Below are 27074 nucleotides of genomic sequence, written 5' to 3'. Positions count from 1 at the left end.
GAATTTGGTGAAGGCTACCTCGTGACTGATCACATTTTGTCGGTCTGGGGCTCCGGGCATGCTTGTCTGAACCTCGATTATGTTGTGATCTGAGTATTTTGTTTTTGATATGGTGACATTTCGTATCAGATCATCATTGTTAGTGAAGATGAGGTACAGTGTATTATCCAATCTGGTATATACCTTGTTGATAAATACCGACAAGTTGGTTTAGAAAGACACGTAAGCAAACACTATGACATATTTATTAGAAAACGTTTTGGTCCTGGGACCTTGATCACTTTTAACATGTTGGTTTAATATGAATTTTGTGCAGAGATTTAAAAGTTCGTGTGTGTGTGAGTTTTCATCTGAGCTGTCTCCTGGTGTTATCTCTACAACACCATTATTTGCCATATTCCTCCATTTTAGGTGCCTTAAGTTGAAATCCCCCACTTCAGCATGAATATAACAATCTGTCAGCAAGATCAAAAGAAAAGTACTATACCAAGGGTTTGAAGGGTCTGATGAGAGCGAGGGCCTGGTTGAGGGGTCGAGGTTTACTGGTGCAGAAGGTGAGAGGGTCGTTGAAGTATCCTATTGTGTAGTCCACTACCTCCTCCCTCTCACCTATTATGGCAATGTTGAGGGAGAAATCTGCTTTGTACTTCTCCAGTTCTCCTATCACACCTACACACGGAGATCACAAGTAATGACAAGGAATGTGAGAAAAGTGGAACTATGCAGTAATTGAAGAACAAAAAGGACAGACCAGAGAAGAAAGATGCATGATGCTACATAAATTTAAGTCAATATAAAGAAAACATTGCACCATAAACTGAAGTATCAGGTTTCCTACCATATGCAGTCTTTTTAAAATTAAAATAAAAGGTTTCCCATTATAGTAATTTGCTGAAATTAAAAATACTTTCAAGAGAGAGGGAGGGAATCTCTTATGTAGATGATGGGCTTTTACTCTGAATAATTAGAATTATCATAGTCTTCCTCGGATCAAGCCTGACTATGTTTCAGAACTCAGACGTCTTACAACTTTTTTTTCAACCCCATCTATACATATGTTAAACATCCCTATCTAAGGAAAACTTTTACTGTACTGCTATTAATTTAGCTCATCTCAGCGATTAAAATAAATGAAATTGAAAATAAAATGGGTATGGCTTTAGGCAGTTAATGGCCGAATAACTTCATGTATCAAACTAGCGCTGGTTTAACATTTTAAGTGACCATAGTAATAATGTTCAGACCAGTGTGGGAACCGTTTTCGAGTCGTAGACCCCACTGGCCGTCTGGGGGCTCCCTGATGCTGTACGTGAAGTTGAGCACTGAAGACATTGCTCTGAGCATGAAATCGTCCACACACTCCTTCAGGTGGACCACACCTTTCTTATTAACTTCATAGAAGGTGAAAGGAGCGTAATCCATAGTCACGATGGTGAAAGTATGGCCATGGAAATTCTGCAACAATGAGGAAATTAATATAGAACCTAGCCACAACACAGGTAAGCTTCTAACCTACAACTTAGTCATATGACAAGCACAAAACCTACAGGGTGTGCGTAAGTTTTCTTTGCTATCTATTCTTGGTTAATTGATCTGTGTCCATACGCTTTTTAAACTTTATCTTTCACCTTTATAGCTAAATATCATAAAAGTAATACTCTAGGGCTATTGTCAAGGCATAAGCATCTAATAACTGCAGTTAAAAAAACTAGGCCCAAAATAGAGTTATTGCATGTTTTGAGGTTTGGCTTAATAGTCCCTATACCATCAAAAGCCTCTTCCAGTCCGTCTTTCAATAAGTGTATTTAAGATACTCTCCAGCTGTGAGGGCATAATATCTCAAGCGAAAAATTTGAATCTCTGTCGTAGCCAACAGACTACCACTAAATTAAATACTAAATCTACATTATGAAGTCTTACCTCATATTTCTCATTCTTATGTACTAGAAAAATTATAAAAACTTAAATCTTTATTATTTAAAATTGCAGAAGGTTTGTGTGAAGTTTTCACTATGCAAATTATATTACTGTACAGTGATATGTAATTTTTTCATTGGTTGTCTTCTTGGCATTTTTGTCATCCTCCTTTGTACATTTTCCAGAGCATTTGTATCCATTCTATAATACGGTGACCAAAACTGTGCAGCATAATCTAAATGAGGCCTAACCAAGGATATATAGAGTTGAAGAACAACCTGAGGACTCCTATTATTTATGCTTCTTGATATGAAGCCAAGAATTCTGTTAGCTTTATTGCGAACACTTATGTACTGTTGTCCTCATTTTAGATTACTGCTAACCAGAACTCCTAAATCTTTTTCGCAATCCGTAATATTAAGATCTACATTATTTAGTTTATATGTGGCATGGTTATTGTCCTGTCCAACATTTAGAACTTTGCTTTTGTCTATATTAAACTGCATCTGCCACTTCTCCGACCACTGCATCAGTCTATTCAAATCTTCCTGGACTGCTCTAATGTCCTCGTCAGAATGAATTCGACGGCCTATTTTGGTGTCATCGGCAAGCTTGCTTATGTTGCTCTTTATGCCCTCATCAATGTCGTTTATGTAGATTGTGAACAACAGGGGGACCAACACTGACCCCTGTGGAACACCGCTCGTGACGCTTCCCCATTCTGATTTCTCCCCATTTATGCAAACTCTCTGCTGCCTATTTGTCAACCATGCCTCTATCCAGGAAAAAATTTCTCCTCCTATTCCCCCCTCAAGGAAGGTTCCTTGATGTTGGTGAGAGGCTCTTGATTTAGGGAATTGGATCTGTGCTCCAGTTCCCCGAATTAAGCCTGAATGCCTTCCACATCCCCCCCAGGCGCTGTATAATTCTTCGGGTTTAGCGCTTCCCCCTTGAATATAATAATAATAATAAATTCTCCTATTCCATGTGCCTTAATTTTCCTCAATAGTCTCTGATCTGGGACCCTGTCAAAAGCCTTACTGAAGTCCATATACACAATATCATATTCATTACCATGATCTACCTCCTCAAATACCTTAGTGAAAAAAGTTAATAAGTATATTAACACCATTGGTATATTAACACCAGTGGTATATTGCATTAATAATTCAGCTTGAAGTTTTATGCTGTCTGTTTTGACGAAAGTTTTTTTAACACAGGATAAACCAAGAAAGCCATAAACAATATGACTTTCTTTTTCAATGGAGTTTTCTCCAAAAATACGACCCAGAATAATGTTACCACATAGGTACTTATTTCATAGCTGTTATAACAATAATAACATTTATTTCTACAAGTAAATGATAGAACTAATACAAACATACCTAGAGAGTCCCAGGTTATACAGAGCATTTCGGGTAATGTGGTTAACTTTTGTCCCCAGGATGCAACCACACCAGTCGGCTATCACCCAGGTACCTACTTGCTGCTAGGTGAACAGGGACACCACGTGCCATAAGAAAAAACGCCAAATGTTTCTAGCCATACTTGAGATCGAACCACGTACACTCATGGTGTGAGCTGAGTGCGCTACTAACCTAGCTAAGAGACACCGTAAAGTTATTTCATGGCTAGGTGGACTTATTTCAAAGCTACGTGGACTTATTTCATACCTAGTTGGAATTATTTCATAGCTAGGTGGCCTTATTTCTTACCAAAGTGGAATTATTTCATAGCTAGGTGCACTTATTTCATACTTAGGTGGAAGCATTTCATAGCTAGATGGACTTATTTCATTGCTAGGTGGACTTATTTCATACCTAGGTGGACCTATTTCATGCTTTGGTGAAATTATTTCAGAGCTAGGTTCACTTATTTCATACTTAGGTGGAAGCATTTCATAGCTAGGTGGACTTATTTCATAGCTAGGCGGACTTATTTCATTGCTAGGTGGACTTATTTCATTGCTAGGTGGACTTATTTCATACCTAGGTGGACCTATTTCATTGCTAGGTGGACTTATTTCATATCTAGATGGACTTATTTCACTCCTAGGTGGAATTATTTTCATAGCTAGGTGGACTAATTTCATAGCTAGGTGGAATTATTTCATATCTAGGTAGACTTATTTCTTACCAAGGTGGAATTATTTCATAACTAGGTGGACTTATTTCATACCTAGGTGGAATTATTTCATAGCTAGGTGGACTTATTTCATACCTAGTTGGAATTATTTCATGGCTAGGTGGCCTTATTTCTTACCAAGGTGGAATTATTTCATAGCTAGGTGCACTTATTTCATACTTAGGTGGAAGCATTTCATAGCTAGGTGGACTTATTTCATTGCTAGGTGAACTTATTTCATATCTAGGTGGACCTATTTCATGCCTTGGTGGAATTATTTCAGAGCTAGGTGCACTTATTTCATACTTAGGTGGAAGCATTTCACAGCTAGGTGGACTTATTTCATTGCTAGGTGGACTTATTTCATTGCTAGGTGGACTTATTTCATAGCTAGATGGACTTGTTTCATAGCTAGGCGGACTTATTTCATTGCTAGGTGGACTTATTTCATTGCTAAGTGGACTTATTTCATAGCTAGATGGACTTATTTCTCCTAGGTGAAATTATTTTCATAGCTAGGTGGACTAATTTCATAGCTAGGTAGACTTATTTCATACCTAGGTGGAATTATTTCATAGCTAGTGGATTATTTCAAACATACGTGGAGTTATTTCATACCTAGGTGGAATTATTTCATAGCTAGTGGATTATTTCAAACCTAGGTGGAATTATTTCATACCTAGGTGGAATTATTTCACAGCTAGGTAGACTTATTTCATGTCTGTACCAAGATACCCTTGTGTTGCAGACCTGCAATCAACTTCGACAGACTTATTTCATACCTAGGTGGAATTATTTCATAGCTAGATGGACTTATTTCACACCTAGGTGGAATTATTTCACACCTAGGTGGACTTATTTTTTACCTAGGTGGAATTATTTCATACCTATGTGGAATTATTTCATAGCTAGGCGGACTTATTTCATACCTAGGTGGAATTATTTCATAGACAGGTGGAATTATTTCATAGCTAGGCGGACTTATTTCATACCTAGGTGGAATTATTTCATAGCTAGGTGAAATTATTTCATAGCTAGATAGACTTATTTCATACCTAGGTGGAATTATTTCATAGATAGGTGGAATTATTTCATAGCTAGGTAGACTTATTTCATACCTAGGTGGAATTATTTCATAGCTAGGTGGACTTATTTCATAGCTAAGTGGACTTATTTCATACCTAGGTGGACTTATTTCATAGTTAGGTAAACTTGTTGCATGCCTAGGTGGAATTATTTGATAGCTAGGTGGACTTATTTCACACCTAGGTGGAATTATTTCATAGATAAGTGAACTTATTTCACATCTAGGTGGACTTATTTAATACCTATGTTGAATTATTTCATTACTAGGTGGACTTATTTCAATGCTAGGTGGACTTATTTCATACCTAGTTGGAATTATTTCATAGCTAAGTGGTCTTATTTCATTCCTAGGTGGAATTATTTCATAGCTAGGTGGACATTTCATAGCTAGGTGGACTTATTTCATACCTCGGTGAACTTATTTCGTAGCTAGGTGGACCTATTTCATACCTAGGTGGAATTATTTCATAGCAAGGTGGACTTATTTCATTTCCTTGGTGGACTTATATCATACATAGGTGGAATTATTTCATAACTAGGTGGACTTATTTTATACCTAGGTGGAATTATTCCATAGCTAGTTGAACTTCATTACTAGGTGGAATTATTTCATAACTAGGTGGAATTATTCCATAGCTAGTTGAACTTATTTCATTACTAGGTGGAACTATTTCATAACTAGGTGGAATTATTTCATACATAAGAACATAAGAACATAAGAATGAAGGAACACTGACGCATGCGAAGCAGGTCCATGCCACCCCCCGGCCTAGAACAATGATCACGTAGTCAGGTCGTAAGCTCCACTCTTCTATGTGCGGGTTATTTGTGTAAGGTCACTTCCACTTAAGGAAAGAACACTGCACCAGACCTGGTAGCTCAAGATATTCAGGTCCAACTCACACCCACCCACACCCACTCATGTATATTTCCAACCTATTTTTAAAACTACACAAGGTCTTAGCTTCTATAATGGTACTCGGGAGTTTGTTCCACTCATCCACAACTCTATTACCAAACCAGTGCTTTCCTATGTCCTTCCTGAATCTGAACTTTTCCAACTTGAAACCATTGCTACGAGTCCTGTCTTGGTTGGATATTTTCAGCACGCTATCTACATCCCCTTTATTTATTCTTGTTTTCCATTTATACACCTCAATCATATCCCCCTAACTCTATGCCTTTCTAGAGAGTGCAGAGGGAAGATTGCTGATACATGGGATCAACTTTGTCATCCTCCTCTGTACGTTTTTCAGTGAATTTATATCCACTCTGTAATATGGTGGCCAGAATTGTGCAGCATAATCTAAATGAGGCCTAACCAAGGATATATAGAACTAAAGAACAACCCGAGGACTTCTATTATTTATGCTTCTTGATATGAAGTCAAGGATTCTGTTAGCTTTATTGCGAACACTTATGCACTGTTGTCTTGGTTTCAGATTACTGCTAACCAGAACTCCTAAATCCTTTTCGCAATCAGTAGTATTAAGATCTACACTATTCACTTTATAAGTGGCATGGTTATTGTCCTGTCCAACATTTAGCACTTTGCATTTGTCTATATTAAACTGCATCTGCCACTTCTCCGACCACTGCATTAGTCTTTTCAAATCATCCTGGAGTGCACTAATGTCCTCAACAGAATGAATTGGACGGCCTATTTTGTAGTCACCAGCAAATTTGCTTATGTCGCTATTTATTCCCTCATCTACATCGTTGATGTAAATTGTGAACAACAAGGGGCCCAACACTGACCCCTGTGGAACACCGCTTGTGACGTGCCCTCATTCTGATTTCTCCCCATTTATGCAAACTCCTTGCTGCCTATTTGTCAACCACGCCTCTACCCAGGAAAAAAATTCTCCTATTCCGTGTGCGTTAAGTTTCCTCAAAAGTCTCTGATGTGGAACTCTATCGAAAGCCTTACTGAAATCCATATACACAATATCATATTCATTACCATGATCTACCTCCTCAAACACTTCAGTGAAAAAAAGTTAGTAAATTCGTAAGACAGGAACGCCCCTTAGTAAAACCGTGTTGAGATTCATTTATCAATTTATACCTATGAAGGTAGCTACGAGTTACTTCGGCAATTATTGATTCCATAAATTTTCCCACTATGGAGGTAAGGCTTAGTGGTCTATAATTCGAAGCTAAGAACCTGTCACCTGCCTTGTAAATAGGTATTACATTTGCCATTTTCCAATTATCAGGTACTATGCCAGTTTGTAGTGACATGTAAAGATCAGCCAAAGGTTTGCAAAGTTCCTCTTTACATTCCTTTAAAACCCTTGCAAACAATTCATCAGCGTCTGGGGATTTGTTAGGTTTTAATTTCTCTATTTATCTGAGGATCTTGTCACTAGTTACTGCAATCGTGCATAGTTTATTATCGACCTGTGTTACATAATTTATTTCTGGAATTTCGCTAGTATCTTCCTGAGTAAAAACTGAGAGGAAGTAAGAATTGAAACTTTCACACATATCCTTATGGATCTCAGTGATCTGACCTGAGCTACTCAAAAGTTGGCCTATCTTGTCTCTGTTCTTACTTCTGTATTGCTGAAAGAACCCTTTTGGGTTAGTCTTCGAATCCCTTGCGACCTTAGCCTCATAATTACTTTTTGCTTTTCTTTTTCCTTTTTTATTTCTCTTTTTAATTGAATATATTGATTTCTTAACTGCCCATCCCCTCTTTTGATACGCCTAAAAATGCCTCTTTTTTGACCAAAGAGATGTAATCTATTGTTCATCCATTTGGGATCATTTTTGTTAGATCTAATTTCCCTACTCGGAGCAAATGTTGACTGAGCAGCTAAAACTATGCTCTGAAAAACGTCATATTGGCAACCAACACCAGCTACCTGACCCATAGTCAGGTCATCCCAATTTAGCCCACCCAGGTAATTTTTCAGTCCCATGAAATCAGCCAATCGAAAGTCTGGGACAGAGACTTGATTGCAGTTTTTGGGTAATTCCATAATATATTGAAACTAAGTGATTTGTGATCACTTTCCCCAAGCTCATCATTAACCTCAAGATTATTAGTTAGTGAATCTTCGTTGGCAAGAACCAAGTCAAGCAGATTGTTTCCTCTAGTTGGTTCTGTAACAAACTGTTTTAAAAAGCAATCCTGAACTGTATCAAGAAAGTCACTAGACTCACGATTTCCTGTCAGATTGTTCCAATCAATTTGTCTTCATTCGTCACTCAACCCATGGGTAGGGAGGACGCTCTCTGCGCTTGCCACTCTTTTTCCCTGGTGGTGGTTGGTATACCTAGGTACCCAAAATAGCGGATCGACATGGACGCCGTGTAAACACGGTCTGTGCGAAGCTGATCCGCGGAACGCTTAGCAGTTCTACAATGCATATGGTTCTTCCTAGTATCATCTATGATGTGTACGGCATTCCAAATGAAGAACTGTATGGAGTTGCAGTTAATGGACTGTCGAGGATTTTCGTCAAGCTCAAGAGTGCCTGGTTTTATGCCAACACAGTCGACGCTTTCCAGGAGAGGAGGATGACAAATTAATTCAGCCGTTGAGGTCTGCCTTCATGATGTCTCAAATTGCGTAACGTGGGTAAAAGTCAGGAATGTGCCTTTCGAGGCAACGGAATATGATCTTTTGGTGGTATTCTGCAGGTATGTCATGGTTCGTGCGGCTGAATTGGGTGTATGGAAGCAGGGGCCTTATGAGGGGTTGCCAGAAGGCTCCTTCACACTGAAGATGTCGTTGAGGCAGGAGATACTATCATATGTTCTCCTGGATGGTTACAGGATGCAGGTCTAAGTATATTATGCTGGACAACGGAGGACTTGCATGTTGTGCGGGTCTTACGACCATATGGCAGCCCAGTGTCATAGAAGGCAGGGACGATGGGTGCCAGAGCCTATGCCAGTAGACCAGCAGCTGGGCACTTTAGTGCCTGGGAATGGTGCCGCCGAAGGGCAGGTGCCTCGGAGTTGGAACGAGGAAGTGGACAGGGCGGACCTGGACCTGGGACCGTGTGCTATTACACGGGGTCGGTAGCTGAGCCGACACCTACAGTTGAGACTGTCGATACGAGTGAATTGCATAAGGATGGGCTGTTGGAGGCGGTCTTGCACGACTTCCTGGGTGAAGAGGAGGGCAGCCATGGGGGAACGGTGGGTGGCGGTGAGATGGTGGGAACGTCGGCGACACCAGACGGTGAGGAGACTCTGCGTAAGGAGGGACAAGTGCAAGAGGTGGTGGTCGAGGTATATCAGGAGGCCATGGAAGATGATGTCATGTATGGCGATGGTGGTTCACTGGTGCGTGGTGGTACCAATACGGTTGTGCTGAAAGGATCTCGGGCTCCAGGAGGAGGGGGGGGGGCCGGAGGTCAGGATATGCAGAGTGCCAAAAGTGGCACCAGTCAGCTGCCCGGTGGTTCGAGTAAGCCGCAAAGGCGGCGGGGGAAACCGCCGTTACTGTAAGACTTCAAGGTAGTCACTGTCAATGTCAATGGCCTGAGGGTTGAAGTTAAGAGAGTGTGAATGATATGGTTTCTACGGAGATTTGATGTCGATAGTTGTTTTATCCAGGAGCATAATTACAAGTTTGGATGTGAGTTGCATTTGAAGGGGTATAATCTGCATGTGAGTGGCTCGTTAAGGTTGAAAGGTTGGGTAGCTGTAGCTGTGAAGGAGACCAGTCCCTTGCGCGTTTTGGGGTGGGAGGAGGGGTTGGTAGGAGGGGGTTGGGAGGGTGGTGTGGGTGGAGGGGGTGTGGGGTGCTACTCGGGTTTGTTTTATGGGAATGTATGTGCCTGTAGAAAGCAATGCTAAAGTCAAGGAAAATTTCGTGAGGGATGTGTTGATGTATTATTTTAGGGGTTTGCCTTTAATCACTGTGATAGGTGCAGATTGGAATTGTGTTATAAGACAGGGTGATGTGGACCTGCGGGGGGAGGAGTGTGTGTTGGGTCTATTGCGCAATGTGTTGAGTGATGTGGGGGGTTTTGATGTGGCAGGGCGGGGTGGTTGGAGGGTCGAGCATATGTTTTCTACGCAGGGGTTATGCTGCACGATTGGATAGGCTTTATGCAACGGCGAAGATCAGGGTAGTGGCGGTTCAGACTTTTGATGTGAGGTTTTCTGACCATAGAGAGGTTATTGAGAATCTGGAATGGGATGGGATGGTTAGGACCTACCCAGGTTATTGGAAGTTGAATGTGAGGCTTCTGAAGGGGAAGGGGGTGAGCAAAGTTTTTGGGGAATGGTGGCAACCTCTTTTGGGGTCACGGGGCACAGGAATGTGTGTTTTGGATTGGTGGGAGAGGTGGGCTAAACCTGGTATAGCGGGATTCTTTAAACTTCGGAGCAGGGAAGAGGCTCGGTGGAGATATGGTTTACAGAATTATCTGGAAGGTCAGTTGAATGATTGTTATGAGAGGGGTTGGGGGAGCAGTATAGGACCATTGAACAACTCTGAGGTAGATTGGCTGAAATCCATAACGACCATTTTGATGCGGTGCATGTGCAGGCGGGAGTGGAGGCTGTGCTGTGGGGGGACAAGCCTTCGGGTAGCGTTTTGTGACGGTTTCGGGTGAGGCAGAAGGAGTCAACCTTATTGCAATTGGAGGTTAGTGTGGGTATGGGTAGATATCAGAGGAGTCAGGTGCTGACAACTACGGAAGGCATGAGTAATTATGCTGATCATTGGTTCAGGGAGAAAGGGAGGCAGATGAAGGAGGGTATTGCTACAGAGGAAGTGTTGAGGGGGAGGGAGCTGGTTAAGGAGGCAAGGAGGGTGGGGGTTGAGTTGGGGTAGGATTAGCATAGGGGAAGTAGAGAAGGCAGTGTTCAACACTAGTACAGGCAAGGCACCAGGAATAGACAGGATATCAAATGATTTCTATAGGATTCATTGGGAGTATGTTAAACATTGTCTGGTGGAAGTCATGAATTTCATGTTGCAGGAGGGGAAGCTAGAACAGACACAAAGAACGGGGGTGGTTGTTTTGGTCCGCAAGAAGCAGGAGGGGAGGGTCTTGGGTGTGTATAGAGCTATTTCACTAATGTGTTCAGACAACAAGATTTTTGCAAAGATTTTGGGTAATAGGATGAAGAAAATTATAGGGACTGTTATCAATAGGGGTCAGTTGGAAATCCCGGGACAAAGTATGCGAGATGTACATGGGTGCATAAGGGTTTTTTTGAAGAGTTGCAAGGGGAGGGGGAACTTTTGAGACTCGATTGGGAGAGAGCGTACAACTGTGTGGATAGACAATTTTTGAGGGCTAGTTTGTTGAGTCAGGGTTTTGGGGAAGAGGTGGTGTGGTGGGTTGACACGCTGTACTCATCGGCAATGGTGAGGGCCCAAGTTAATGGGATGTTGGGGAGTCTGGTAAGCATGGAGAGAGGCTTGCGGCAAGGGTGCCCGCTCTCTCAAATTTTGTTTGCATGCATGCAGAATCCGTTCTATGGGCTTGTAGAGGGGGAACGTTTCAGCGGGGGAGGGACGATTGTGTCGGTATAGTGGGGTATGTGGATGACACCGCTGTCCTCATAGATGGGGTTGAGGGTTTGCAAACTGTGGGAAGGGTGCTGGAGCTTTTTGGGGAGACAACGGACATGCTTGTAAATCACCACCTTCCACGCCGTTACCAACTTGCCCTTTCTTCTCTTAAATCTAACACTAACATTGTCATACTAGACAACGGACATGCTTGTAAATAGGGTGAAATCGAGTCTCATGGAAGTAGGTTCTTGGGTGGGGGCTTCCCCTGTCAAGAAAAGTGTTCTTATCTCCCTCTTTCTCCGTGCCCTCCGCATCTGTTATCCTCAGTTCCTTCCAGCAGAAATTTCCACTCTTCATAATTCGTTCTCCCGTCTTGGCTACCCTTCCCATTTCATAGACTCTGCCCTCTCACGTGCTAAACGCAATTTCTTCTCTCCCAAACTCTCTACTCATGGGAACTCTTCTATCCTCTGCCTTCCCTACATTTCCGGTCTTTCTAATCTCAACAATTCTCTCCGTCCCTTAGACATCAAGCCGCCTGACTAACACTCTTCGCACTAATCTCGTTCATACCTCTCCTCCCTCTACAGATGTTCCTGGTGTCTACTCTATTTCTTGCTCCTCCTGTCCTCTTCAATACTTCGGAGAAACTGGTCGATCTCTTTCTGACAGACTTAGGGAGCACAAAAATAGTGTTAGGCTTGCCGACACTAACAATGCTCTTTTCTGTCACGTCAGAGATCATAGCCATCCTATTGACTGGTCTTCTGCTAAAACTGTCTTACCTACTTCCAACTCGAACAGTCGCCGTTTAGTTGAATCCTCTCTTATACACAACTTTCCTTGGCCCTGGCTTCGTCTCTGTAGATGCCTTCCTCTCCCACTATATTGTAAAATGCTCCAAACTTCAGAAACCCGTGACTTAACCTGAATCCTCATTTTTTCTTCTTCTTCTTCTTCTTCTTCTTCTTCTTTTTCTTCTTCCTCTTCCCCTTTCCTCTCTCCTTTTCTCCTCTGGGTTGTCTTTCTCTCTCCTGTCTCGTGTTTCTGTTCCTTCTTCATTTATTTTATTTCACCACTTCCCCTTTCACGCACCTCGGTGCGCTTGCTCTCCCTCTGTGGGTTTCTAGCTCTCTTGCAGTGCTCTCCTTCCTTTGTATTTGACTGGCTCGTCTTCCTTATTTCCCACTTCTATCAGATGAAATTAACACACCTGTGCGGCGTCTGGTTGTCTTTGTTGTGGACGTTTCGCCATCCTGTGGCTGGCTGGTTGGCGAAACGTCTACGGTGGGGATGCCCGGGTGTTGTGCATGTGTCATTTCATCCTGTCGGTATTATATACAATTCTTGTACTACTACTACTACTACTACTACTACTACTACTACTACTACTACTACTACTACTACTACTACCTCCACCTCTTCCTGCCTATATATAGCCGTCCTGCTCCACCTCTGTTAGTATGATTTGTCAATGGTCCAAGTCGGACCGAAACGTCGTCGTAAGCTTCTCTCTTTTATGTGCGGGTTATTTGTGTATCGTTCCAGTCACGGTATTGGGCCTTTTGTTATTTATGCTTGTAAATAGGGTGAAATCGCTCATGGAAGTAGGTTCTTGGGTGGGGGGATTTGTGATTGGAGTTCAGACGGGTAAACTCAGAGTGGGTGGTGGATAAAGCAGTGAGTAGGCTAAGGGGTTTAAGGGCAGGCGATGTCACCTTGCAGCAGAGGGCGGTGATAGTTTATTCTCTTGTTTATAGCAAAGTTTGGGGTGTGACAGAGGTATATCCTTTGAGAAGACAAGATGTACATGAGCTCCAGCATCGGGTATTACATTATATTTGGGGTTTTGGGAGGGCACGGTTAAATAAGGTGGTTATGTCCCATGTCAGTAGTGGGGGAGGGGGTCTTCTAGCGTTAGGGCCGAAAGTGAAAGCCCTATATGTAAAACAGAGATTTGTCAGGGTGGGAGGGGTAAGAGGGATTAGAGTGGCAGAGGTGATGAGGGATGTACATAAATGGTGGGGTGGCAAGGAATTAATGGAATGTGAAGATATGCTGCAGGTTTTGGTACTGGTACAGGAGGTCACGCATCTTAAAGTGGGACGTTTGGTGTCGATGAGTAGGAGATCGGAGATTATGCAAGGGGTAGCCGTGTTTCCTTTGTATGATTGGGGGATGATCTGAGCAGATTTCCAGAAGCTTTGATTGAGGTCGAGAGTGCGTGAGTTAGTATACAGATTCCTAATGGGGATTTTAGCATCGAAATCAGTATTGAATTTGATGGGCTTGGTGAGGGAACCGTACTGTATACATTGTAGAGAATTGGAATCAGCATTTCATGTGGTTTATTTTTGTAAGGCATTAGGGGAGGTGAGGTCATGGTTGGGGAGGGTCTTTCGTCTTTTGGGTGGGAGTAATGTTTTGACCCTACGCGCTTTAACGCTCGACTTGAGAGGAGTCCCTGGAGAGGTGAAAATGGCATTAATGTATGTGGTAACGGATTTTCTGTATATTTCATGGGGAATGAGGGAGATTGGGGGAAGAATTCGAATTAAGGCAATAGCAGTGGGTATATATAGGACTGTTAGTAGGAATAAATTTATTTATGGGGGAAAGTGGGGAGTCTATCTTCCGGATACCTTCCGTGGCCTTACGGTCAGTAGTCTTCAACTGGCACAGGGATGACACTGTAGGTGACTGGTCTCCTTTTGTAGATTTTTTTTTTTCAGAACTAAGGAGGTGGAAGTGTGAGTGAGCCATTTGTCTGCAGGATGAGTGGGGGTAGCGGTATGAAGGCGTGCCGCGGAAGCGTGAATGGGTTTGTATGGTTTGGATTTGTGTAGTTACTGGCCTTGTGGTATATTTGGGTGGTTTTTCATGGACATGTTCCAAGCCGACGGTATGCTCAGAGATGGGCAAAAATTTTTTATAGTGAGTATGTTGTGTGTAACAGGTAGGATCGGTTGGGGAGGTGGTATCTTAGACACAGTACACCTGAGTAGTGTTACCATAGAATCTTTGAGATGCAAAAGAGTTTATGGCTTGGTTCGCTTTTACAATACCTGGACAAGCTGTTGTTTTGCGGTGGCAGATGTCATGGTTGGATGGCTCATGTAATCTAGTATATCAGAATTGCTCCATATTGTGTTTTATTCTGTGTATCTGAGGTTCACAGAAACAATATAAACAGTGTGGCATGTTTTGAATGATAGGTTTTTGTATTACGTTTAACGTTTTGATGTTGTTCAAGATTATCATAAAGACACCTGTAAGTTCAGGTGTGGGATGCCCTTTATTCTAGTTTTTTTGAATGTTGTGTAATCGGGTGGGGCATTTTGGGGGAGGTATCTTAAGGACATTGCTGAAAGCGTGTTTTCACACTGTATACATTTGGAGTTGGGATAGGAATTGGGGATAGTTTATTTCATCTTGGTTAATGGCAATCGTTTCTGTTTTTTTAAGGAATTCTGTAAAGCATATGTAGTAGCATGTTTATGACGGGTTCATCCCGCATGGGAATGGAATTTTCTGTTTTTTAGCTGATGTTGGGAGACATGTTGTCTCACAGTAGACGATAATGATTTCACAGGTTGAGCACTGGCCAACTTAGGGTGGTTATTTATGGACTATAATCTATTATAGGTTGTACTATAACCCATTATAGGTTGTACTATTATAGGTTGTGTATTTTATTTCCTTATTCACACTCTGTGTATAAGTGATGGTGGTGTTGTGGTTAAGTTTGAAAATATTTATTCATGTTCATTGGCATTTGCAATATGTCATTACCTTATGTTCAGACATGTTACGACATGGTAGCACTGGTTGGAGAGTGTCATCCTCTGTGAGGAGGATGTGCACCTTTTCTTTGTATCGAATATTTTGTTGGTTATTATAGATGTGATGTTATGTATGTTTTGTACTATGGTTTTAAATAAAATAAAAAAAATTTGTCTAAAGTGAAAATCCCCCGTTAACACAACATTTTCATATCTAGATGCCTTATGAATTTCGTCCCATAACAACTTACTGCACTCCCTATCAAGGTTTGGGGGCCTATATATCAAACCCAAAATTAACTTTTTATACCCCTCGAGAAACTTAGCCAAACAGATTCTGTGTCCGATGTTTCTATTCTTATATCATGTCTAACACAACAATTTAAATTATCTCTGACATACATCGCCACTCCACCACCCTTCCTGTTGACCCTATCAGTGTGGAACAGTTTATAACCCTTTATGCTGCATTCAGAAGGCATTTCTCTATCCTTCATGTTGAACCAGGTCTCAGTTATAGCAATAATATCTGTATTACCTCCACTTGTGAGTAATCTTAGCTCATCTATCTTATTTCTTAGACTCCTACTATTTGTATAGTAAACCTTAAGGAGCTGGTCACTCATTGCTCTCTACTATCTCTCTTTGTTTATCACTTGCTTTGCCTTTATTAGGAACTTTATTTTGAATATTGTCTTTTAAACATATCCCTAAGGTATCCTGGTAATATCTGCTGTTTCCAACAATAATACTGCAGCCTGATTGTTTCCCACAAACATCCATACCTCTATAATCTATCATTTTAAAATCCTAAACAAGTCATCAGTTATCCCCTCAATCGAATTGGCTAATGCAACCACTCCAACCCCAGAGAGATGAACCCCATCCCTTGCATACATCTCATGTTTGCCATAGAATTTGTCCCAGTTATCAATGAATGGGATTGCAAGTTCCTTGCAGTACCTGTCTAGCCAGCAATTTATACCAATTGCCCTAGACATCCATTTATTGCCCACTCCCTTTCTAGGCACGATGCTATATATGATAGGGATCCCTCCCTTAGACCTGACTACTTCTATGACTGACCTGTACTTATCCAGTAGCTCCTGTCTCCTGGTCTTCCAAATGTCATTTCCACCAGCACTAAGACAGATAATGGGCTTGTTCCCATTACCTGACATAATATTATCCAACCTGCTGACTATGTCACCAACACCAGCTTCTGGGAGGCACACTGTCTGGCTTTTCTATCTCTGTTACAAAAAGCATGGTCCATATATCTTACCTGAGAGTCTCTCACAATCAGAATATTCTTACTTTGATTAGCAGCAGAGTCAGAGGTACCTTTAACTTCACTAATCACTGAATCTTTTTTCTTTCGGCTCAGCCTCGTAGAGAATATTTTTTTCAATTGCTCTACTTCTGAAAAAAAAAATTAAAAATAAATTTTCCCTTCAAAAAGAGACCCCGTCATAAGACCTGCATCTTAGGCAGGGAAAGCGGTGATGTGAGGGGAAGTGTCAGTGGAAGGTGTACGAGGCAACAGTGAAAACCTCGGGGTTACAGGCAGCAGTATCAGGGGCGACAGCATAAATCTGTGTATTACACTCCAAGTCATATCCAATTTCGTCCCAAATCAATTTCGTCTAAAATGTCTTTTTAGACATCAGCAGAGGCGGCGACGTAAGGCCATTAACCTCAGTTCAAACTTATTCATAATCAGGTCCATGCCATAGTTAATAAACGACAGTAAATTTTGACTAAAGGGGATTATTAATGTTATAATCATAACTAAGCTTAGCTGACGAAAGGGGAAATTTCCCAGTGGTTAGGCCGTGAAATGGAAAGGAGATATTGGAATGTTATTCAGGCAAAGCTGCTTAAACTTCACCCCAACCTTAATATGTTCAAAGACTTTAAGTTCATTCAAATAGTTTACCATTATGGCACAGGTAGAAATGCACAAATAATCCGCACAGAAGAGACTGAAACTTACGACGTTTCGGTCGTGCTTGGACCAACAACTAGTTACAGTGTGACTAGTTAATGGTCCAGGTGGGACCGAGATTTCGCCATAAGTTTAATTCTGCTATGTTGAGGTTATTTTGTGTTGTTCCAGCCATGCTATTGTGTCCTTTTATTTTATACAGGAAGAGAAAAAGTTATACAACCTGTTGATATTATTTAACGTACCTTAAATTTGTCAGTATAAAGTGAGTTGTTCCATACTTGTCCTTCTCCAGGCACCCAGACGTCGACAAGAGCCACCTGGGGACCTCCATTAGAGTAGGGGAACGAGGAAACCAGGTGGTAGACACGGAGGTCCTTGTGGATCACCTGACGTGTGTTCCCACCTGACGTGTGTTCCTTAGGGCACTCTTCTCCCAGGGCAACCAAGAGGCTATAACAGTGCCATACCCAGACCCTACACAGACAGTGGGTTTAGTGTTTTCGTAAATAATAATAATAATAATAATAATAATAATAATAATAATAATAATAATAATACGTAATAATGTGTATTTTCTCGGCTGCAAGAAGAGGCTTTAAACATAAAAAAATAAGGTCAGAGTCGCTTCCGGTACACTTTTGTACACAAAATATTTAATTTAATTGTATTTAAATAAAAAAATCTGAACTATTACCAAGAACATAAGAATAGAGGAAGAGAAAGTAGAGAAGAGTGGAAGATAGGTACGAGAGAGGTACCTACTGTGAAGGCAGAAGCCGAGTCTCGCCCCTAGCTAAGCTATGCGTACATTTTTTTTTTTCATAGAAAAGTTAAACAGCTAAAGTGATGCATGAAATATAGTCATTATTGGCATTTTTTTTTATATTTTATTTAAAACCATACACAAACATGAGTCACAAGCAAATTCAAACAAATATATTGCACTGAATGAAAATCCCTACATCGAATATTGAAACAATACCTATTACCATTACATTGTTAACATTATAACAACTATAACCAATACTATATCTGATGCCGAAGCTTAGACTGTCCTAAACTAGATACATGTGTATAAGTTAACAATAGTAAAAATGCAACCTAATTCTTCATCAAATTAAGCATTCTATCTCTTAATTAGCTCGGAATTGATATATGTACAGTACAATTATCCTTCATTTTTTTTTCAAATTCCTTCTGCTCTGAACACAAGAAAGGAATATAGAATAAGAATGGACCTACATAAATTTAGAAACCTCATATGCAAACCACTACACTAATCAGCACAGGTCTATTGATACATCCCTCTCTTTATGAGAATACGTTCAAATTTTTCCCAATAAATTGCTTGCCATAACAACATTGAACCACCTTGTTATAATAAATAGTCTTGTAATGTCAAGAAACATTACACCATTATCATAAGTTTTTTTTTTTTTTTTTTTTTTTTATATTTTATTTAAAACAGTGCGATACAAATGACAGAAATATATTAAAAAGATACACGACAAAAGATTACTGCACTAGAATCACACTTAATCCGAGACCTAATAACGACACCATACAGTACAGTGGTAACACACACTCACACACACCACACCGTATGTTACATTGGTATTACACTCACACACAACACACCATATATTACAGTGAATATACACTCACACACACAAACACCGTATATTACAGTGGTAATACACTCACACACAACACTATACATTACAGTGGTATTGTTTTATTTGTTAAAGAACATCTCTAACAAGGTTACATATTACCAAACATCAAACACTGGAAATTATGAAGATTGTACAATAAAACAGAGATAAACAAAACAAACAAACACGCACAATGACACACAAGCACACACATTACACTACATGAGACTACATCAGGCACATACTAGGTGGGGTTTCTGCCTGTCAAACACGTATGCAAGACTAATTCTAAGATCTCAGGTGCTTAACAGAGCACCACGATACTCAAAACATTAATATTGGCGATTATCACGAGATCTTAACATACATAGGTATTTAGTATTCAAAGAAGGAAACGGGATAATACTAAAAGTCACTATAAAAACATCCAATATAACAAAACAAAACTATGATGTGATATTTTACATCTCAGCTGAACAAAGAAAAATAATGCAAGTAGTTACATATAATATAATATTACTGAAAAGCACACTGTAACACAGCATAAAATATAACAAAATAAACACTAATTGCTATATGCTAGGAAACACTTTTTACCACTTACAATTGAATCAAAAACAGTAAAGACACCTATAACATATTTGAGTCACATTGAAAATTTTCATCATAAAGTCCTTGAAATGATTTATACATGATAAAATATGCAATCTTAGTGCTACACCTTTCTAAATGATAACTGTGTAGTTCCTGAAACCCTCGGGGTAATAACCCTATTGTCTCTAGATATCAAAACTCAATTATACATCCATATAAACAGCTCTCCATGCTCACACCCATGTCTAGGAAAATAGCCCGTCGTATCCCCTTACCCATTTTGCAAATCCCATAAATCCCTTAATGTGAAATTTCGATAACCCTCACTAAAATCTCTCTCCCATCTCCCTCCATACACCTCTTTATTTCTACACTGTGTCCTATAAAAAGTTGCTGCCAATGCATTAATTCTTGCCCGCACGTCCGCCTCCCTCATAGCCCACATCATGTATATATAATCCGTAATCATATACCCAATCGCATTCTCAACCCTTTTATTCACCCCAGTTATATCTAAACTTAAAACCCTCAAGACCTGCAAACCCCCTCCCCCCACTAACCTTAAAACCTTACCCATCCAAACCCTTATAAGTTCAATACAATCGCAAAAATATACCATATGATAAATAGTCGCCAATCCTCCACAATCCTTGCATTCCCCATCCTCTCGTATTCTCTTATAGAATAAACCCATTCCTGACGGCAAGATTCCATGTAAAAATCTATACATAACTTCTCTGACTTTAGGTTTTAAACGCAATTTATTTAAACGCCCCCAAATATTATGCCAATCATACATCGGATAAACTCCTTCTACCGCCGCTACCAGAGCCTTACCATCTGCCCTATCAAGATTTCTCAATTTAATATGTGAAGGATCCCTCACGTTTATGAAGACCCGTAACACTGCCTCACCTATCATGAACTCCCTACCCCCCCACCACCGTCGCATATCCTGATGTATCCTATGAAGACCGTCTTCTTTCGCCCCCCCCCCCCCTCCCTCTTAAAACTATGTTTTAAATACATACTTATTATCCTCTTTTCGACATCTATAAGACCCAGCCCTCCACGGCCAACCGGGAGTGTGACAACCGCTCTACTTAACCATTCGCTCCCTGTTCCCCAAATGAATCTAAAAACACTTTTTTGTAACCTTTTTAATTCACAACGAAGTATCGGAAATATTACTGTAACATGCCATAGTTTACTGTATAATAACACATTCGTTGTTATCACCCTTCGTTGCAAACTTAAATTAGCAGCTCTTAAACCACTGAGGCGCTTCAGAACACTATCAACGATACTCACGGAATTTATTTGTTGTACTAACTTGATATCATTTACATAAACGATCCCACATATCTTTATTTGGTCCACCCTTTCCCACCTTTCAGCAACCATTCCTTCCTCACGTGACCCTTTTCCAAGATTCATATACTTTGTTTTCCCCATGTTGATCGTCATGCCAGTAGCCTTTTCAAAAACTTTCACTAACTTTTCTACCCGAATCAAATCCATGTTTTCTCTCACCAAAATCGTCGTGTCGTCGACATATCCAACAATGCCCGCTCCCCCACCCCTTACATTACCCATCCCATTTGCTTCCAATAAAACCCTTATCCCTCTATAAAAGGGATCTTGAAAACAAGCAAAAAAAAATTTGTGAAAGGGGACAACCTTGACGCAAACCCCTTCCCATCTGAATCCGATCTCCCAACCTCCCATTCACCTGCACACGCAAAGATGCCTCTTGATACATTAATTTGGCCCATGATATAATTTCCGCCCCAAACCCCTGCCATCTCATTATCTTCCATAACGTCTCCCGTTCCACACTATCATATGCCGCCTCCCAATCTATAGCCAATACCCCCCCCCCCTCCCAATCTTACTCTTTCTTCAATAAAACTTCTAATCATACCGTGACCTTCATACATAGACCTGCCCGGCACCCCATATTGTCCCTTGTCAATCACTTTGCCCAGGACTTTTTTTATTCTGTTGGCCAAGATCCTTCCAAAAATTTTATAGTCCCCACATAATAACGAGATTGCACGATAATCTTTAACCGTTAATGGCTCGCCTTTAGGAACTAGGACGACCACAGCCAACCTTTGTTGTTCCCCTAAAACCCCATCCCGCTTCATGATATTGAATAAACGTACCAAAAACCCCTTTAAAACGTTCCAATTTTGAATATAAAAGTCGCTGGGCAACCCATCTATTCCTGGCGCCTTACCCAATTGCGCCCCAGATAAAGCCTCCCAAGTCTCACACTCCGTTATCGGCCCTCCCAACATCAAACGATCATGCTCCTCCAGCTCACAACACACAAACCTACCGACTGACTGCAATGCAATTTCACTTATTCCAACACTTTGCGTTTTCAATTTAACCCAAGCATCAATATACCCACTCATACCCTCCGTCGTCGTCAACACCTGATTCACTCTATACCCCTTCATACCTACCTGGACATTCAACCCCATTAACTCCATTGCTTTGCGACGTCTGTGTTGATTCCTCAACACACACGCCGACGGCCGATCTCCCCACAAAACCTCTTCGATTCCACCCTTAAGCCTTTCCCCATCAAACCTTTCGTTTTGTAAATTTCGTAGTTGCTCCTTAATTCGTTCAATTTCTGTAACAGGATAATTAGCATTCGCTTGTACATAGCAGTCGCGCAACTGCCCCTCTAAATATCGTTGGAAACCATACTGTAACTGATTATATCTCACTCCCTGACTAATATAAAATTCCTTAATTCGCTTTTTGGCTATCGTTTCCCACCAATTAACCAAAGCCACATCTCCAGATGCTTCAACCACAAGGCGTTCCCACATATGCCCAAAAGACAAACGACTTTCCTCTCTCTTCAATAACTTTACATTTAATTTCCAAAATGACGGACCCCTTCTAGGCACACCCTCAATATCTACATCCATTACAACTCCTCTATGATCCGAAAAAACCACATTTATCACACTCACTCTCCGCACTGTAACCGCACTAGACACGTACATTCTATCTAATCTCGCCGCATAATCTCGTCTAATGAAAGTATGCTCCACATTGCCACCCCCACCCCCCCACACACATCCATTAAACCCACACTCGTCAATAAATCTCCCAGGAACCCCAAGCAACAACCCGCTCCTCGAGGCTCCACATCTTTTCGTCGTATTACACAATTCCAGTCTCCCCCTATTATCGCTACATTTGGTAAACTACGTAGATGATATACTAATACATCTTGTACAAAATGAGTTTTAAGTCGTACATCTCCCTCGGCCGGCCCATATACACCTACAAAACTCTACCCCATAAACCATCCACCCTAATCACTCTCCCCTCCCCCCTTTCACTATGGCGTACTACAAACGGGCTATTTTCCTTTACCAGAATGGCGACGCCTCCTTTTAACCTCGTCGCATATTCCATATACACATCGTAACCATCTAATTCTAACTCATATCCAATTCTGTAATTGTGTTCTTGGATAAATACCACATCCACATCTAGACGCACCAAAAATTCATTAAACCACTTTCGCTTCCGCTCAGATCTCAAACCATTAATATTTATTGTCAAAACCTTAAAGTCAATTAATGGGATTTTCCTTTGGTTCTAGGTATAGACTTTTCACTTATACATTTTACACCTCTATCCCTCTCCCCTTTTTTGGGAATCACCTTGATAAACTCTTGTTTCGTGGATTCACTGTTCCCTTTTCTCCGTACATCCGCCCAAGACTTTTTCCCTGGCCTTTGGGCAGGAGTAAGCACGTCGTCTGAGTCTGGTGGGGTCGCAGTTCGCTTTCGCGTCCTACCCTCCACCTGCATTGGGATTTCTTTAGTACTATCATGATGCACCTCCACTTCTGCTGTATTTACCATCATACCATGCGATACCCCAGACTCAATGCTTTCATCCGTCGCCTCACCATGATGCTCAACCGATCCCAAATTTGCACCTGGTTCCTCCACACGGTTGACGATCGACTCGTCTAACAATACATCCAGTGCCTTCACTAAAGACGCCGCTACATCCTCGTCCCCCATAGTGGGCAGAGTCTCTTCAAATACTTTATTTATATCCAGTGATGGTGATTCTTCTCGCTGTTTTGCATCCTCCAAAGCATTCTCCTGCGCTTTTTCTACCTCTTCACTCCAAGATGTCCGTTGTCGAGACGGGTGAGCATAAGACTGTTCTCGTCCCTCAACTTCCTCGACCTCTTCCGGTTGTTGCTGTTGCGATATTTGGAGATTCCCACGACGCTTACCACACTGTGCCGCTATGTGGTCATACGATCCACACAGCCGACACGTACGACGTTGCCCCGCATATGTTACATATACTTGAGTTCGAAATGCTTGCAACATAATATAGGACGGTATGGGATGGCGTAAGGTCATTTTGACTGAATATGTTCCCTCCAAACTTCCAGCATAAGGTCCAGCGGCCCACCGACCTGCAGAGGCCATATGAACCGTACCATAATTACGTAGTTCATCTTTTATAACAAATTCATTCGCCTCAAAAGGCACATTCCTTATTTTAACCCATGTGTAGTGTCGTGATACATCATGTAGACGTACTGATACAGCTGAATTGACGGCTATAATGGTCTCTTGATACTTATCCACCACCGCTTCATAAACATTTGCTGACGTCATTTTAACGAAGATCCGTGTCGTCCCATTAAGTGCTACACCACATATCTCTTCATTTGCGATACCGTAGGTATCACGGATAATCGCCGGTAGTAACAAGTCCATCGTGGCTCCAGTGACAGCCCCACGGGTCAACTCAACGCAAACAGTGTTGATGCGCCTGTAGCTCTGCAGCGCCATGTTGGTAAATGAGCAGCGCACGTCCTCACTTCTCAATGGTTGTGACGAACTGAGGTAGCTCGCCTGAACAGCAGAGGGGTGCAGCGCACAACCTCACTCGACCGTGGTCAGGCAGCGAATGATATTGGCATTATTGGAATTTCTTCATAAATGTTACCGTACTCACATTCCAACAACACGTGGTCACATAAACCATTTGTCTCCACTTCTCTCTGCCAGTATGAAAATGTTTGTAAAGTTTACCTTCTTGAGAGAAGCTCTCTAGCAAGGACTGTTGACACTGTGAGGGAAAAGTTCAACAGATAGGCGAGAGAATATATGGTGACGATGGTTTGTTTGGCAGTCTGCTTGTTAAGGTAGGGTCAGTGTCCAGCTCCTGCTTAACGCCCCCCCCCCTTTTCTCCACACTGAGAGGTGACGTGTGGGACTCCATCCAAATGGATAATCACTTGACTAGCAGCTCCCAACACATCTGTAAGTAGGTGCCTCTGCTCCTGTCCTAATTGATATATTGGTTAAAAGCTTCACTTTCATTTAATTTTGAGATTTAGTTCTTCCTTCCCTGACTTTCATTTTTAAATCTTGTCTTTAAATCCTCACCATTTATCGAGCGGTGGGTAACTTTTGTCTTTTTCTAGTTTGGACTGCCAGCTAGGGTCATCTTGGCAACTACAGAGGTTTGAAAGAGAGGAACCCAACTTTGGTTCAGAGACGTCACCCACGATCTACTTACCTTAATGTGACTAAACCCAGGCAGCTACCCCTCATCTTTGCAGTGGTGAAAGACCTGCGTTCCTATCATCTTGACGGATCATCCAAGGCTACACAGTGTGGCTGAATAAGAACATAAGAAAGAAGGAACACTGCAACAGGCCTTCTGACCCATGCGGAGCAGGTCCATGTCCCCCCCCCTCCCGATTAGCCCAATGACCCACTCAGTCTGGTCACCCCCACTAAAGGAAAGAGCACGGCACCAGACCCAGCAGCACAAGATAGTCAGGTCCAACTCACACCTACCCACACCCACCCACACCCACTCATGTATTTAACCTATTTTTAAAACTACACAACGTTTTAGCCTCTATAACTGCACTCGAGAGTTTGTTCCTCTCATCCACAACTCTATTACCAAACTAGTGCTTTCCTATATCCTTCCAGAATCTGAATTTTTCCAACTTGAAACCATTGCTGCGAGTCCTGTCTAGGCTGGAATTTTTCAGCATGCTACTTGCATCCCTTCTATTTATTCCTGTTTTCCATTTATACACCTCGATCATATCCCTCCTAATTCTACGCCTCTCGAGAGAGTGCAGATTCAGGGCCCTCAGTCTATCCTAATAGGGAAGATCTCTGATACATGGGATCAACTTTGTCATCCTCCTCTGTACGTTTTCCAGAGCACTTATATCCATTCTATAATACGGTGACCAGAACTGAGCAGCATAATCTATGAGACCTATCCAAGGATATATAGAGTTGAAGAACAACCTGAGGACTTCTATTATATATACTTCTAGATATGAAGACAAGAATTCTGTTAGCTTTATTGCGAACACTAATGCACTGTTGTCTTGGTTTTAGATTACTGCTAACCATAACTCCTAAATTCTTTTTGCAATCAGTAGTATTAAGATATACATTATTTAGTTTATATGTCGCATGGTTATTTAATTGTCCAACATTTAGAACTTTGCATTTGTCAATATTAAACTGCATCTGCCACTTCTCCGACCCTTGCATCAGTCTATTCAAATCATCCTGGAGTGCTCTAGTGTCCTCATTAGAATGAATTGGACGGCCTATTTTGGTGTCATCAGCAAATTTGCTTATATCGCTATTTATTCCCTCATTTATGTTATTTATGTAAATTGTGAACAACAAGGGGCCCAGCACTGACCCATGCGGAACCCCACTTGTGACGTACCCCATTCTGATTTATCTCCATTTATGCAAACTCTCTGCTGCCTATTTGTCAGCCATGCCTCTACCCAGGAAAAAATTATCCTATTTCGTGTGCCTTAAGTTTCCTCAACAGCCTCTGATGTGGAACTCTATCGAAAGCCTTACTGAAGTCCATATACACAATATCATATTCATTACCATGATCTACCTCCTCAAACACCTTAGTGAAAAAGTTAGTAAATTTGTAAGAATTGACCTCATCGTTCTCAGGCCGTGAGGTTGTGCTACGCCTTGCTCCTGCATTCGTCACTCAACCTTGGTGGAGGACGGACGTTGGCTGTTGTACTTCTGTCTGTTGGTAGCACTGCGAGATTTTCTCAAGATGGCGCAGGCTGTCAGGAGACGTGTCAACACTGTGTGCATAGAAGTGCTGAAAGGTGCGGTGTATAATACAAATGCATCTGTTCTACTTCCTGCTATCTAACGAGAAACATATGGAATCAACAATGAAGATCTGTACGGCATTGTCTTAAACGGCTCAACGAGAATATTCGTGAAATTCGTGACGACAGTGACGTATGACAAGATGGTGGATCAGTACCAGGATGTGTGTATGACGGCTAACCCTGGTTTGGAAGTGAGAATGAGGGACGTGTTTAAGTATTATACTTGGGTAAAAATACGGAATGTCCCCTTTGAGGCGGATGAAGA

The 27074-nt window shown here is 41.4% G+C and overlaps 1 protein-coding gene across 1 annotated transcript in view; it reads right to left on the bottom strand.

Annotated features, from left to right (window-relative positions):
* The window catches only part of LOC128706023 (probable glutamate receptor), a 52743-nt gene that overhangs the window by 17930 nt on the left and 7739 nt on the right, over positions 1-27074 (bottom strand). The window contains exons 5-8 of the mRNA XM_070080557.1: positions 26674-26843; positions 17596-17803; positions 1245-1455; positions 488-669 (exon numbers count right to left, since the gene is read on the bottom strand). Coding sequence (XP_069936658.1) covers positions 488-669; positions 1245-1455; positions 17596-17803; positions 26674-26843 — 771 coding nt within the window. The remainder of the gene's footprint in view (positions 1-487; positions 670-1244; positions 1456-17595; positions 17804-26673; positions 26844-27074) is intronic.

This window comes from Cherax quadricarinatus, unplaced genomic scaffold, assembly GCF_038502225.1.
Source record: "Cherax quadricarinatus isolate ZL_2023a unplaced genomic scaffold, ASM3850222v1 Contig605, whole genome shotgun sequence".
NCBI classification, from domain to species: domain Eukaryota; kingdom Metazoa; phylum Arthropoda; class Malacostraca; order Decapoda; family Parastacidae; genus Cherax; species Cherax quadricarinatus.
This window is presented reverse-complemented; position numbering and strand designations above follow the sequence as displayed.